Source organism: Pristiophorus japonicus, chromosome 1 (genome assembly GCF_044704955.1).
Source record: "Pristiophorus japonicus isolate sPriJap1 chromosome 1, sPriJap1.hap1, whole genome shotgun sequence".
Classification (NCBI taxonomy): Eukaryota; Metazoa; Chordata; class Chondrichthyes; family Pristiophoridae; genus Pristiophorus; species Pristiophorus japonicus.
In genome coordinates this window covers 346,973,869-346,987,366 of record NC_091977.1, presented here as the reverse complement: position 1 = coordinate 346,987,366, position 13,498 = coordinate 346,973,869, and the positions used below count along the sequence as shown (strand labels likewise).

Below are 13,498 nucleotides of genomic sequence, written 5' to 3'. Positions count from 1 at the left end.
TAAGTGTTTCAAGGAAACTCAAAAGGACACAGGAAGATAGAGGTCAGGAATCTTGGGCTACACACCCTGAAAACAGAAATTCCCAAAACAGTCTCCTGAGTCAAATAAGAATATAGAAAACGGGCATAGCCAGCCAATTGCAAAGAAATGGAGGTTGGAGCGGGAGGAAGCTAAAAGCTGACAACAAGATTCTCAGGCTCAGCAGTTGAATTTGTAAAATTGGAATAATAAAAAGTAATCTTTTGAAATATTGTATTAATACCTTGCTTCTAAAAAAAAAGGGGAGTATACTCACAGTTTTGTAGAGCGGTTGCATTGTGAGTGGCCTAGCCAGTCATGTGATGTTCACAAGACTCAATAAAACCCCAGTCAGTTGGGTCTTGGTCATCCACGATGAGGTATGCAGTTGTGAGCCTAGTGGATGAACTGGTAAAGTATAGTTTGATTGTTAAACCTTTGTTAATAAAGCAACAAGTTTTTTATAGCAATGTATTGCTATGAATTCTTAAGCAAGAACAGTCAAGAATATATTGACTGCAGGGAGATCAATTAGTGAGCACTTGGTGAAGCACAGAGCACATATGATAAGAAATAAGCAGAGGTAGATTTAGAGGAGCCACAACTTGCTGTCCAGAGGCCACCTTCCTCGGCTGACTCCACAGATTCAGACCTCACAGGGCTGCCTATAAATGCAGTTTGGTAGCTCAGCATTCATGAAGCCATTTGAGAGTGAGCCAAGCAGACTTAGCACTTGGGGTCATCAGTGGAAACATCCACAATCCACATCTGTGTCATGCTTCCTGACCATCTGAATTGCAGATCACCATGGAGACCATTGCCACACTATGCCCTCTACTGTGGAGCCCCACCTTGGCTGAGTGCTAAGCTTAGGGATAGGTTCCATCATTAAAAATTCTGACTGTGGTCTTACAAACACTGGGCTCCAATATACAGCAGTCTATGTTGTCTGGATTAATTGGCCTGAATTTTAATACTTTGGTAGGTTGGAAGCAGTGGGGGACTTGGAAGCGGTTGGGAAACCCAGAGGAATGGGTTTCCCACAGAAATTCGGCAGGGCCTGATTTGCTTTGGAAACCTCTTGTTTCCCACCTGCAGCCAGCCAGATTAAGAGGCTGGCTGGCTGCGGGCGAGTAGGCCTGTAGTACTAGACCGCAGGGAGGGAGGTGCAATGGCAAGCCTACCAGAGAGCCTCTTGGCACTGTCAAGGAGCATGGAAGAGTCCACTTTCAACATTGCATGGGAATTTGCACAGAGCTTGGAGCCCAGGATTTCCTGGCTGGAAATGATGGAAAACCCAGACATGAGGCTGCGTGTGATGGATGATGTTGCGGCTGCCATTGCAGCACAGGCAGAAGTAACCTAACGTCTTAGTGCTGCTGCTCTCGTGAAGTCTCAGCTTGATATCCAAGCTCAGACCGCTTTTATGCAGTCTTTGCTTGCTGCCACCCAAGCTCAGACTGCTGCCATCATGGCTGTGTTTACCAGTGTCGACCGGGGCTTGCAGGGTGTCGCAGCAGCCCAGCAATCTGTGCTCCAACAGATTGCTAGGAATGCTGAGCTACCACTTCAGGTGAGTGTCAGTGGGTCAGTGGAGCAGGACCCTGATGTCCTCTCTCAGGACGACAGCATTCCTGTTCACACCATTGCTAGTTCGCCATTGCCACTGCTGCTGCCTATCAGCCAGCCAGCCCAGACTACTGCTGCCTATACCGAGGTGGTGCAGTCTGCTGCTGGGTCTTTTAGGCCCAGAGCTATCGAGGTCATCCTGTGACGCCAGCTGAGGTCTCCCGCATAGAAACTCAGAGGCCTTCCACCAGCCATGCTCCAGCCACTCAGGGAGCACGACGTACGAGCTCTAGATCAGGAAAGTGCACTCGAACCACAGGCACTAAAGGATTGCACAAGGATGATTAATTCATATCGTATGTGTAAATTGATTGTTAATAAATTTACTAATTTTGTTTGGAATCTTTTGTGGTGGCTCTCATTTCAGCTTTGTGCCCAATAGGCTGCTGTAATATCCTGTGACAGAGGGATGTGATGATGGGGGTGTGTTGAGCAACGGGGATTTGGGGTTTCATTCATTGGAATCGGAGTCTGATGAGGTGCTCACCGACAGCCCATCCAGAAGGGGAATTTGCTGCCTGCCTCCTCCCTTCCTCCTGTTCCTATTGCTCATCTTCCTCCTCCTCCTGAGGTTGTCCCCGCCTCCATTAAAACCAGAAGTGGGCGGGTTCTGATCAGGATTCAGATTTCACTTTAACTTCCCACCTGACTCCAACCCACCCATTTTTGGGGTTCAAATTCCCTCCTGTATAAAATGGAGAACTGAGTTGAAACACGTTGAGCACACCAAAGGGAAATACAATTTGGAATAACTGGAGCTCTAATGTGTATGAGACTTCATTTGACGGGGGCCAGAATAAATAGTTGGGGATAAATACTATTATATGCATGAGGTGGGCAATATCAGCAATTTATTTGGCCAGTGTATAATGCACATGAGCAGATGATTTTGTGCAATCGATGTTTCAGGCACTTAAGTAAATGTTTTGTCTATTAAAACTTGCCTTAAAAATGTTGTTGTGTGGCCAGTTAGTTGTACAGTTCTGGCTCTTGATCAGGGTCATCACCTGTCTCTGGTTGCTGCTGCTTTATCTTAACCTGCTTTCTGTAACAGTCCATTTGCAGAGTGAAATTGTGCTGCTGCAGATTCTTCATGACAAATAGAAGAATTGACTTCCTAAGCAACTAAGGATGTGTGATCTGCATGTCGCAACTGTGCACTTTAGGTTGGGATACTGGGCAGATATCTTAAGCTGTTGCTTAGAAGTACTCAGTGGCATAGATTTTCAAGGCAGCAGTTAGCTTGACAGCTGTTCACAATGTGGGTTCCAGATCTATCTACAGCAGCGTTCACAAGTCCAGCTCGACAAACATTATGGGTCCATCCCCTTATCTTAAGTAGCATTTGGGCCCATAACGAGGCTCACGCTCGACAGCTGCACAGGCTCTCAGGCTACATGATGTATGTGTAACCTATGTACGAGGTGCCTGGTAGGCATCGGTGCCCGGTCTGCCTTAAGTGAGTTAAGTAGCCTGCCACTGGTCTACAGAAACCGGATTTCTGTGGACCAGTGGAGACACCTGGAGCCAGCTCACAGACCCCGGATCCCAGAATCGAAGTTAAAAGAACAGTTAGAAAACTAGTCTTTTAAAAGATAGGGGTCGAAATTTGTTATGGCTGTTCTTGAGACAGTGTCATCGCCTGAGTGCTGATTTTAGTGCTGGACGTTAGGCGCAGCCCCTCAAAGTCCTAAATTCAGTTTTTACACCCAAAGATGAGAGAGCAGCGCTAAAAAGTGGTGTTGCACACTCATCCTCGGACATCAGCTCAGGAGGCCGACTGAATTTCCCAACGGGAGGCTGCCATCATGCTAGAAAAAACAAACTAAAACATCTCCGTTCCACACACACACACACTTCCCCACTCTTAAAATGAATGAAAACACTCAGAAATGAATAAAGAGAAAAATTTGCCGCCCTTTCTAGGCGATTCTGCCCGAGATCCGCTCTTTTATGCCCACTTTTTCCTGGTTATACCGCCGCCTCTTGTTACGGCAACCGTACAAAGCAAATGTCGCGACAGGGGCATCAAAGAGGTATTGTACACTGGATGACATCACCAAGCAGGTGGCGTTGCCGACGCAGTTTTGCCTCTTGGCGCCTCTGCCAAAGAGCCGACTGAATTTAGGACGAGGCATCGATGCCGCTTACCGTCAAAGGTAGGCCTTTGCCACCCGTTAGCCGCCTAGCACCAGTGCTAACGAGCAGGGTTATCAAGCGAAATTCAGCCATGATCATATTGAATGGTGGTGCAGGCTCGAAGAGCTGAATGGCCTATCCTTCACCTACTTTCTATGTTTCATCCCCTTAGCTCCTAAAATTGGGGCATTTTGTGCCACTGCCCTTTTAAATGGAGGGGGAAGAGAGGAATATCCAGAAATAAATGTCCTTAGTCTGAAATAGTAATGGACTCGTAGCATAACAACAATTTTTAAAATGTCCTTGGAAAGAATCTACCCTTATTTGTATAATCGATGCAATACTGCATGTGTATCATGTCATTGCTGATATAATTTGTCTATGAATGCAACCCAATCATGCTATCATCTTTAAAACAACTGTCTCCTCGGTGGTGCCAACAATTATTTAGATAATAGTGTTTTTCAAAAGAATTTGATAAGATGGCAATGCTATGTCAGTCAGATGACTGATAGTTAGATTGCTTTCAAGGATCAAGAATAAATACATGAAACTTTGTAATGTCAGTTCCCACAGGCTGTACCTGGAATGCTGTATTTTTAGATAAATAGCAAATTCTGAATTTCGGCTACTCAACAGTAGTTATCTTTGTTATAGCAAATGGGCAAAGATTAGATTAATTTATTATTGTAGAAAATTGTCCTTCGGCTTTGTTATGCATAGTTTCACTGTGAAAGAGGTTTGCCAATTGTCATTCTATTTTGCATTCAACACACATACCTCAAAACCTCATTGTGCTTGTGGCCCTCTTGATAAAATCAGGTGTATTTACACACAAGAAAAAATGTTTTCAATAAAAATATCGTGTCATTTTTTTAATGGAACAATAAAAAAAGTGATCTCCTAGCTAACTTGGAAAAGTTAAGAGGAGTAAGTTAACAAAAAGGGTAATTTAAACTTTATTTCTAAATTCACCTCCCAAAAATCTGCTAATTAGTGTCTCCAAATATTACATTTACTGAATTACTAAAGGTTAAGGGGCTGAAATTGCCATGTTTTTCACCTCCAGGGGGCGCTAATGAGGCGCAAAACTGTTTCCGCCCAGAGTGGGGGGGGGGGCGCTACCAGCTCCTGTGAAATTGTGTGGGAGTTAGCAGAGGTGCTGACACGGTCACGTCCCGGGCCGTTGTACAGCCGGCGATCACATCATCACCATGCATGGCGACCACTTTCCGCCACACGGCGGAAATTGGCCAGTGCCCCGTGAGGCTGCCGCGACCGGTGTCAGTGCCAGCCTCTTGGGTTGCGAACTGGGCCGACTGTCGAAGTTGAAGGAGAGGACGGGAGCACCGTGCACTGCCATTTTTTTTTTCCGGCTGATTCACCGGTCGACCCTTTCTGTGTTTTGTTCGCGTGGTTTGGGCCACCATCATGCACCCCAGCACTCTGTTTGGGTGCCGGGCTGCTGCCCTGGCACCATGCCACCCTGGTGGCCCAGTGGAGGCAATCAGAGGCCTGTCAGAGTGCACAGCGGCCCTCCCCTTTAACGAAAGGGGAGGGGCGTGGAAACACGTCATCGCTACACGGATCAGCCATGTAGCGCTGATGAACGCGTCCGAGTAGCGCCCCCGAACCCACCCTAACAGGAAGTAGAGCACACGACAGTCACTATCACTAATGAAGTAGTACTCGGTAAAATAATGGGCCTAAAGGCGGACAAGTCCCTTGGACCTGATGGCTTATATCCAAGGGTCTTAAAAGCAGTGGCTGCAGAGATAGTGGATGCACTGGTTGTAATCTACCAAAATTCCCTGGATTCTGGGGAGGTCCCAGCGGATTGGAAAACAAAAAGCAGGGAACTATAGGCCAATAAGCCTAATATCTGTCGTTGGGAAAATGCTGGAGTCCATTATTAAGAAAGCAGTAGCGGGACATTTGGAAAAGCATGACTCAATCAAGCAGAGTCAGCATGGTTTTATGAAAGGGAAATCATGTTTGACAAATTTTCTGGAGTTCTTTGAGGAGGTAACGAGCAGAGTGGATAAGGGGGAACCAGTGGATGTGGTGTATTTAGATTTCCAGAAGGCATTCGATAAGGTGGCACATAAGAGGTTACTGCACAAGATAAAAGCTCGCGGGGTTGAGGTTAATATATTAGCATGGATAGAGGATTGGCTAACTAACAGAAAACAGAGAGCCGGGATAAATGAGTCATTTTCCGGTTGGCAAAGAGTGCCGCAGGAATCGGTGATGGGTCCTCAACTATTTACAATCTATATTAATGACTTGGATGAAGGGACTGAGTGTAATGTAGCCAAGTTTGCTGATGATACAAAGATGGGAGGAAAAGCAAATTGTGTGGAGGACACAAAACATCTGCAAAGAGATATAGACAGGCTAAGTGAGTGGGCAAAAATTTGGCAGATGGAGTATAATGTGGGAAAATGTGAGGTTATCCACTTTGGCAGAAATAATAGAAAAGCAAATTATAATTGAAATGGAGAAAAATTGCGAAGTGCTGCAGTACAGAGAGACCGGGGGGTCCTTGTGCATGAAATACAAAAAGTTAGTATGCAGGTACAGCAAGTAATCAGGAAGGCCAATGGAATGTTGGCCTTTATTGCAAGGGGGATAGAGTATAAAAGCAGAGAAGTCCTGCTACAACTGTACAGGGTATCGGTGAGGCCACATCTTGAGTACTGTGTGCAGTTTTGGTCTCCGTATTTAAGGAAGGATATACTTGCATTGGAGGCTGTTCAAAGAAGGTTCACTAGGCTGATTCCGGAGATGAGGGGGTTGACTTATCAGGATGGGTTGAGTAGGTTGGGCCTGTACACGTTGGAGTTCAGAAGAATGAGAGGCGATCTTTTCGAAACTTAAAAGAGGGGAGTCGACAAGATGGATGCAGAGAGGATATTTCCACTCATAGGGGAACTAAACCTAGGGGGCAATGAGCTAGAACTTCCACTTTTTTTGCATGCTTAACGGCCATTTAACTGCTGAAATGATGTATAACGCCCATATATCGCCCATTTTGGCACAAAATGGAAACTGACGGGCATTTTTCAGAAACTTAGCGCTGAGCGTTACTTTCCCCATGTGCTTAACGCTGAGAAAAAATATTACTGCCCGCCCACTTTTTTGGGGTGGAATCAGCAGAATGGGCAAATTCAACATCCATGATATCGCCCAGGGTTACTTTCTGCACGGAATTAACGCCGAGATTCAATATTAACGGCCAGCTTTTTGTCGTAAAGAGCATATTTACCTAAACTAGTAGCCATGGAAATCGGCCATCGTCAATTTCACCACCTCGCACACATTTCGGCCACAATATCGATCGTTCAAAAAACTGCCCACAAAAAGTGGAACTAACCGGGATGAATCACAGCGTTATGGACGTCATGTTGCAGATCACATGTCGCATCCTTTAAAAGGCTGCTGTGCTTCAACCTCGGCGGAGTTGATGTGAACATCTCTAAAAACATCTTAACCACACTGTGACCGATTGGAATTGAAGAGGTGTGCTCGTCTGGACATTCCTTGTTTCTGTGCAATTGGTGGAAAACAGAGAGCCACTGCAATGGGGCCTGTCCTTTTTCACCCTCGCTTGGTGATCAAATACATGCAGCAGATTCGACATCGCCGAAGGAATGCTGCACTGCATTATGTGCCCAATGTAAGACGTGAAAGACAGATGAGGAGGACCAGACGTTACACCCCCCGCAAGTACAAGGAGAAGCAGTCTTACCTCGACTTGCCCGACACCACCTGCCTTCGGAGACTGCGCTTCCACAAAGAGGTTATCACTGAGGTATGCCAGCTGATAAGGGCAGACCTGCAACCTGCCAGCACCATCAGTACTGCACTGTCCGTCGAGGTCACAGTCACCGCGGTATTGTCGTTCTATGCCTCGGGTTCTTTTCAGACCACAGCTGCCGATATTTGCGGACTTTCTCAGCATGCCACACATCGCTGCATTAGACAGGTCAGTGAAGCCCTTTGCGCACACAGGTGGGATTTGATCAGCTTCCCTATGACCAGGGGGGCACAGAGTGAGAGGGCTCTAGGTTTCTCCAGAATTGCAAACTTCCCCAAGTAAGCTGAGGCCTCAGCTTTTCACGATATGACTTGGATGAAGAAATATTACATAGATTTTTTTTACATATACAGATCCAGGCCATTTGGCCCTCCTGGCCCATGTCAATGTGTATGCTCCATAAAAGCCTCTCCATCCTTCTTCATCTAACCCTATCAGCAATATCTTCTATTCATTTCTCCCTCATGTGTTTACCTAGCTTCCCTTTAAATGCATCTATGCTATTCAGCTCGACTACTCCTTGTGGTAGGGAATTTCACATTCTAACCACTCTCTGGGTAAAATTACTTTGTTGAAGAGAATTAACTGTGAGAGCTAACTTTAAAAACAATATATTAATCACTGAGAACAAAGACTGCATCCAGTTTTATTTAACTTTCAGATTACATTTAAAGAGCCCAAATTTCGCCATGAGTTGCACCATTTTTTTTTGGTGTAACTTGATTTTTCTGGTGTATCTTTTTAGTTGCAAATATGGCCATTTAATTTGCGCCAGTGTAATAGGTCAATTTTTTTTTCAAAAGGGAGCGTTCCCAGCCACTTACACCATTTATGCCAATTTGGCCAGTAAAAAGTTGTACTAAACTAACTTAGGGCAGCATATGTGTCCACTTTTGTCCGCACAGAAAGACCTTACTTACAGTTAAGGAATCGGTGCAAGTAACTACATTTAAAGCACCACCAAGCACCAAACAAAGCACAAAAAGTAATAAGCAATTAATTAACAAATAAAATAGAAGGAACTCTGCACCTAAAGCACCAAAATCAATCAGTAAATAACAAATAAAAACTAGAACTCCTACCTTAGGGAACGCAGCAGGCCACCGATGAGGGAACCCATTCAGCCAGGGCCAGGCACGGCATGCTTTGGCCCCTCCCACACAGCCTGCAGCACTCCTTTGCCGAAACGGCCTACCAGGAGCTACTGCACATGCGCGTAGACTCTAGCGCGCATGTGCAGAGGTCCCGGCACTGTTTTCAGCGCTGGGACCTAGCTCCACCACCCTCTCTTTCTTCTGCTCCATGCCAGCTCCACAGATGGCCCAAGAATCTGCCATGATCGGACAGATATTTTGGGGTGCTGCTTCTGAGGTAAAATGTCGGCAGGGGGTTCGGAGGTGCGCCGACAAAACCAGAGGGCCAAATTTGGGCCCAAAGAGAGGGCTGAATTCCTCAGCCCTTTTGGCATAATAATGCTGGATTCATTTCAGGTGGGGAAAAGATTGGGTACGAATTATGCTAACCTGCTCTTTTTTTATCCATTAAAATATCAATCCCGTTCTTATATTTTCACCCTTAGCAACACGGGGCACAAGGAGCACCTGTGCATCTCTGGCGCCCACCATTAATAGGGCAGTCGAGCCACTTAAATCATTGAGATTGATTGTCGACTGCAAACTGGCCTCTCAAACAAAAACACTTTTTTTTCTTTAAATTCCTTCAGGCTAGCACCGTTATTCTGTGGCTGGCACCACGCTGAGTTTCCTGAGGTGGGCAATGCAGTGCATCAGTAATGGCATGGGCACTCACCCAATTAATGCTAATGGCGCAACCCCGGAAAGCGGAACAGGATCAGGGCACAACTACTTGTATATACAAGTGACCAGATGACACTACGTTAGGAGACACAGTAAGTTATACAGATGGGAGAAAGAAGTTACAAAGGGACATAGAGTGATTAAGTGAGTGGGCAAAAATGTGGCAAATGGAATTCAGTGTGGCGAAGTGTGAGCTCATCCACGTTAGATCCAAGAAAAACAAATTAGGGTATTTTCTTAATGATGAGAAACTAGGAACTGGAGGATAAAATGGATTTGGGTGTCCATGCACTCAGATCACTAAAAGCTAGTGGACAGGCACAAAGAGTAATCAAAAAAGCTAATGGAACGTTGGCCTTTATCTCGAGGAGGCTGGAATACAAAAGGGAGGAAGTTATCTGGAGTATTGCTTTCAGTTCTGGGCAGCGCATCTCAGGAAGGAGATATTGGCCTCAGAAGAAGCATAGCACTGATTCACCATAATTATACCAGGGCTTCGAGGGTTAAATTATGAGGACAGGTTGCATGATGGCTCGTATTCCCCTGAGTATAGAAGATTGAGGGTGATCTGATCTAGATGTTTAACGTGATTAAAGGATTTGATAAGGTAAATACAGAAAATCTATTTCCTCTCGTGGGAGCATCTAGAACAAGGCGATGCAGTCTCAAAATTAGAGCGAAGCCACACAGGAGTGAAATCAGGAAGCACTTTTGCGAAGGGTAGTGGAAATCTGGAACTCTTTCTCCCCCCCACCCGCCGCCAAAAGGCTGCAGATGCTGGATCAATTGAAATTTTCAAGACTGAGATCGACAGATTTTTGTTTGGTAAGTGTATTGAGGGATATGGCTCAAAGGTGGGTAAATGTGGTTGAGGTACAGATCGGCCATGATCTGATTGAATGGCAGAACAGGCTCGAGGGGCTGAATCTCCTACTCCAGTTTATTTTGTTCCGATATAACTACGTGGCAAACATGCAGAGAAATCTACAAAGAGTATTCACTTTCTGGTGCTAAAAATGCAGTAAACATGCAGTGCATACACTGGGGACGAAATTGTCCCTTTTTATAGCCCCATTAGGGGCTCCGGTGGGCACCTCCCGGGAAATTGCCCCGGTGGTTTGTGGGGGCCCTGTCCCGGCAGCGCCGCACCCCGTGATTAGCGCTCAGGGCTGGCGTGGAACCAGTGATGACAATACCGCCGTGCGCACCGACCCCTCACTGCCCTGTGCCGATCCCTTAATGCCCACGGGCCGTGAGCCTGGCGCTGGCAGAGGTCAATGCCAGCTTCGCTGGTCACGAAGCTGGCGGACATCCGCCGCTGGGGCACCCCTTAAAGGGGAGTCCTTTAGCGCCCAGGGCCGCTATCATTATTTGTCGCCGAACTCTTTGATTGGCCCGACAATGGTGGTCCTCGTGTCGACTGGGCCGCCATCGTGCAGCTTGGCTCTCCGTTTTGGGTTCGGGCAGCTGGCCCGGTCAATCCTGGTGGCTCAGTGGCAGCCGCCAAAGGGCCTGCAGAGTGCGCAACGGCCCTCACCTTTAATGGATGGGGGAGGGCGTTGTAGTATGTTAGCGCTATGCGGAGCATCCGTGTTTCACTGGCCCAATCCGCGTGGCGCTGGACTCAGCACCATGCTTCTGTCCCGGGAATGCCCCTCAAAGCTGTCTCCGGCGGTCCGCTTCCTTTGAGGGGCGTACGGCCCAATTCCGCATCGGGGGCAAGCCCCCAATCAGGATGAAGGGCAATTTCTATCCCACTAACTTTACATATTAATGTTTGTCAGTTTAAAATACCTTGGGAGCAGTTTAATGTGACAAGTAATTGGAGTTTAACAAAGAGTTTTATAGTAGCGGTAATAGATCATCATCATGTTTGTTTGACAGTATGGTATCCCTTTTTGACAGAGATGCATCCGCATGTAAAGAAATATTCGATTTTCTCTTTAGTATATATCCAAGCCTTAAAATTGGCTCGCCCAGGAACTTAAGTGAATAATATTTATCTGTCTAACTAAGAGATTTGAAAAAAAGGATATTTAGTATATCCATAGCTTGGGGTTTGTTGATGCTTTATGTAATTGGGACTGCAAAATACTCTTCTGTTTTGGAGTGAGAGGGAGAAGAATCATTGCTAAAACCAAAAGCTGCTCTTTTGTTTGGATATCCAGATTACACTGGCTTGAATTTTAATATCAAAGAGTGAGTGGATTTGGGAGTGGGTGGGAAGTTAAAAGCACTGATATTGAAGTGGGTCTGGAAGCCGGCTTCAGTCGACTTCCGCATTTGTTCGGCTGCTAGCAAGAAACCCCCTCGGGAGAGGCAAGTTACTATTTAAAGCAATTAACAGCTACAGAAGAGGCTATTAAGAGCCTTTTTTACCTGTGGTTTGAACTTTTACTGGGTGTCCACGGGATTCCTGGGCTTGCCGAACATCGCCAGTGAAAGCAAGGTGAGAGCAGAGCGGCAATTGAGGGAGTAGAACAAATGACAGGCAAAAAGTCCCACAAGTACCGAGACCTCAAACCTGCTTCCTTGCCTAAGAAAAAGGCTTTTGCTCACACCACTTGTTCTGAGAGTTTGCTTTCAGGAATTTGCAGGTGATTTCCACAATTTTGGAGGTCAATCTCAGTACACTAGAGGTCACTCTCAGTACACTAGAGGTCACTCTCAGTACACTAGAGGTCACTTATACTAGACGAGAGGTCACTCTCAGTACATTCGGGGTCATTCTCAGTACATTCAAGGTCATTCTCAGCATACTAGAAGTCACTCACTACATTGTAGATCACTCTCAGTACATTCAAGGTCACTCTCAGTATATGAGAGGTCACTATACTAGACTAGAGGTCACTCTCAGTACATTCGAGGTCACTCTCAGTACATTCAAGGTCACTCTCAGTACATTGGAGGTCATTCTCAGTATACTAGAGGTCACTCTCAGTACATTGTAGGTTACTCTCAGTACATTCAAGGTCACTTTCAGTATACTAGAGGTCACTCTCAGTACAATGGAGGTCATTCACCACATTGGAGTCAACTCTCACTACATTGGGGGATTGTGCATCTGATCTCCACTTTACATCTGTCATGTTATATATGTATACTTGTATTTACTCTGTACAGCCACCAGAGGGCTCATCCCCTGGAGTACCAAGGGATCCCATAATCCCTTGGGAGCACAGGTATTTAAGGAGACTTCACAGGTTGGAGAGGCATTCTGGAGACCTGCAATAAAAGACTACGGTCACACTTTACTTTGAGCTCACAGTGTTCAGTCTGACTCTTTCTCCGTACACAACATGTCACATATCAGATCAGCTTGGATGGCACTTATGCTGATTTACCTTGGTTCTCATATGAGGAGCAAGATGAGCACCAGCAGCAACAACATTAGCAGAAACAGCACAAGCACCAGCCTTCTCCTCAGAGACCTGCTGCTCCACAGGAGAGAGGGGATGAGCAAAGGGGTGGATCTCACAGGAAGCGATACCTCCAACATAGGTATATAGGCAGAGGATCAGCTTCCTAGACATGATTGAATGCCAACGCCTCAGGAGACTCAGGCTATCACGTCAGATTGTGGCAGACATTTTCAGCCTGTTAAAAGAAGACCTGCTGCCAATTGGACCTGGTGGTCATGCCTTACCAGTGGTTGTCAAAGTGACCATCATCCTCAAACTCTTTGAATCACGTTCCTTCCAGGGACCTTCAAGAGATATTTACAGGATCTCACAGTCGACCGCCCACAAATGCATCACACAGATGACCGATGCTGTGTTTGCTTTGGCAGGCAATTATGTCACCTTTGCCACCGATGAAGTCAGTCAGACAGAGCGGGCATCGGCTTTTGCGGCTCTGGCTGGCTTCCCACAAGTGCAGGGCGTCATTGCCTGCAAACATGTGGTACCAAGGCACACCCAGATCACCCAGGAGTGTTTGTGGACCATAAGGGCATCCACTCCATCAATGTGCAGCTCATCTGCAACCACAAAAAGATTATCATGCATGTGTGCGCCAGACTCCCAGGGAGCTGTCATGATTCATTCGTCCTGTGCCAATCCAGCCTCCCTCAGCT

General features: G+C 46.3%; 1 protein-coding gene across 5 annotated transcripts in view; it reads left to right on the top strand.

Annotated features, from left to right (window-relative positions):
- sugct (succinyl-CoA:glutarate-CoA transferase) overlaps positions 1–13,498 on the top strand; it is a 720,871-nt gene that overhangs the window by 450,653 nt on the left and 256,720 nt on the right. Inside the window, exon 12 of one of the 5 annotated variants that reach the window (XM_070890225.1) lies at positions 9,330–9,464. The exons of the other annotated variants lie outside the window; for them this stretch is intronic. Coding sequence (XP_070746326.1) covers positions 9,330–9,365 — 36 coding nt within the window. The 3' untranslated portion in view covers positions 9,366–9,464. Of the gene's footprint in view, positions 1–9,329; positions 9,465–13,498 lie in introns of those variants that run through there. 5 annotated transcript variants of the gene reach the window in all.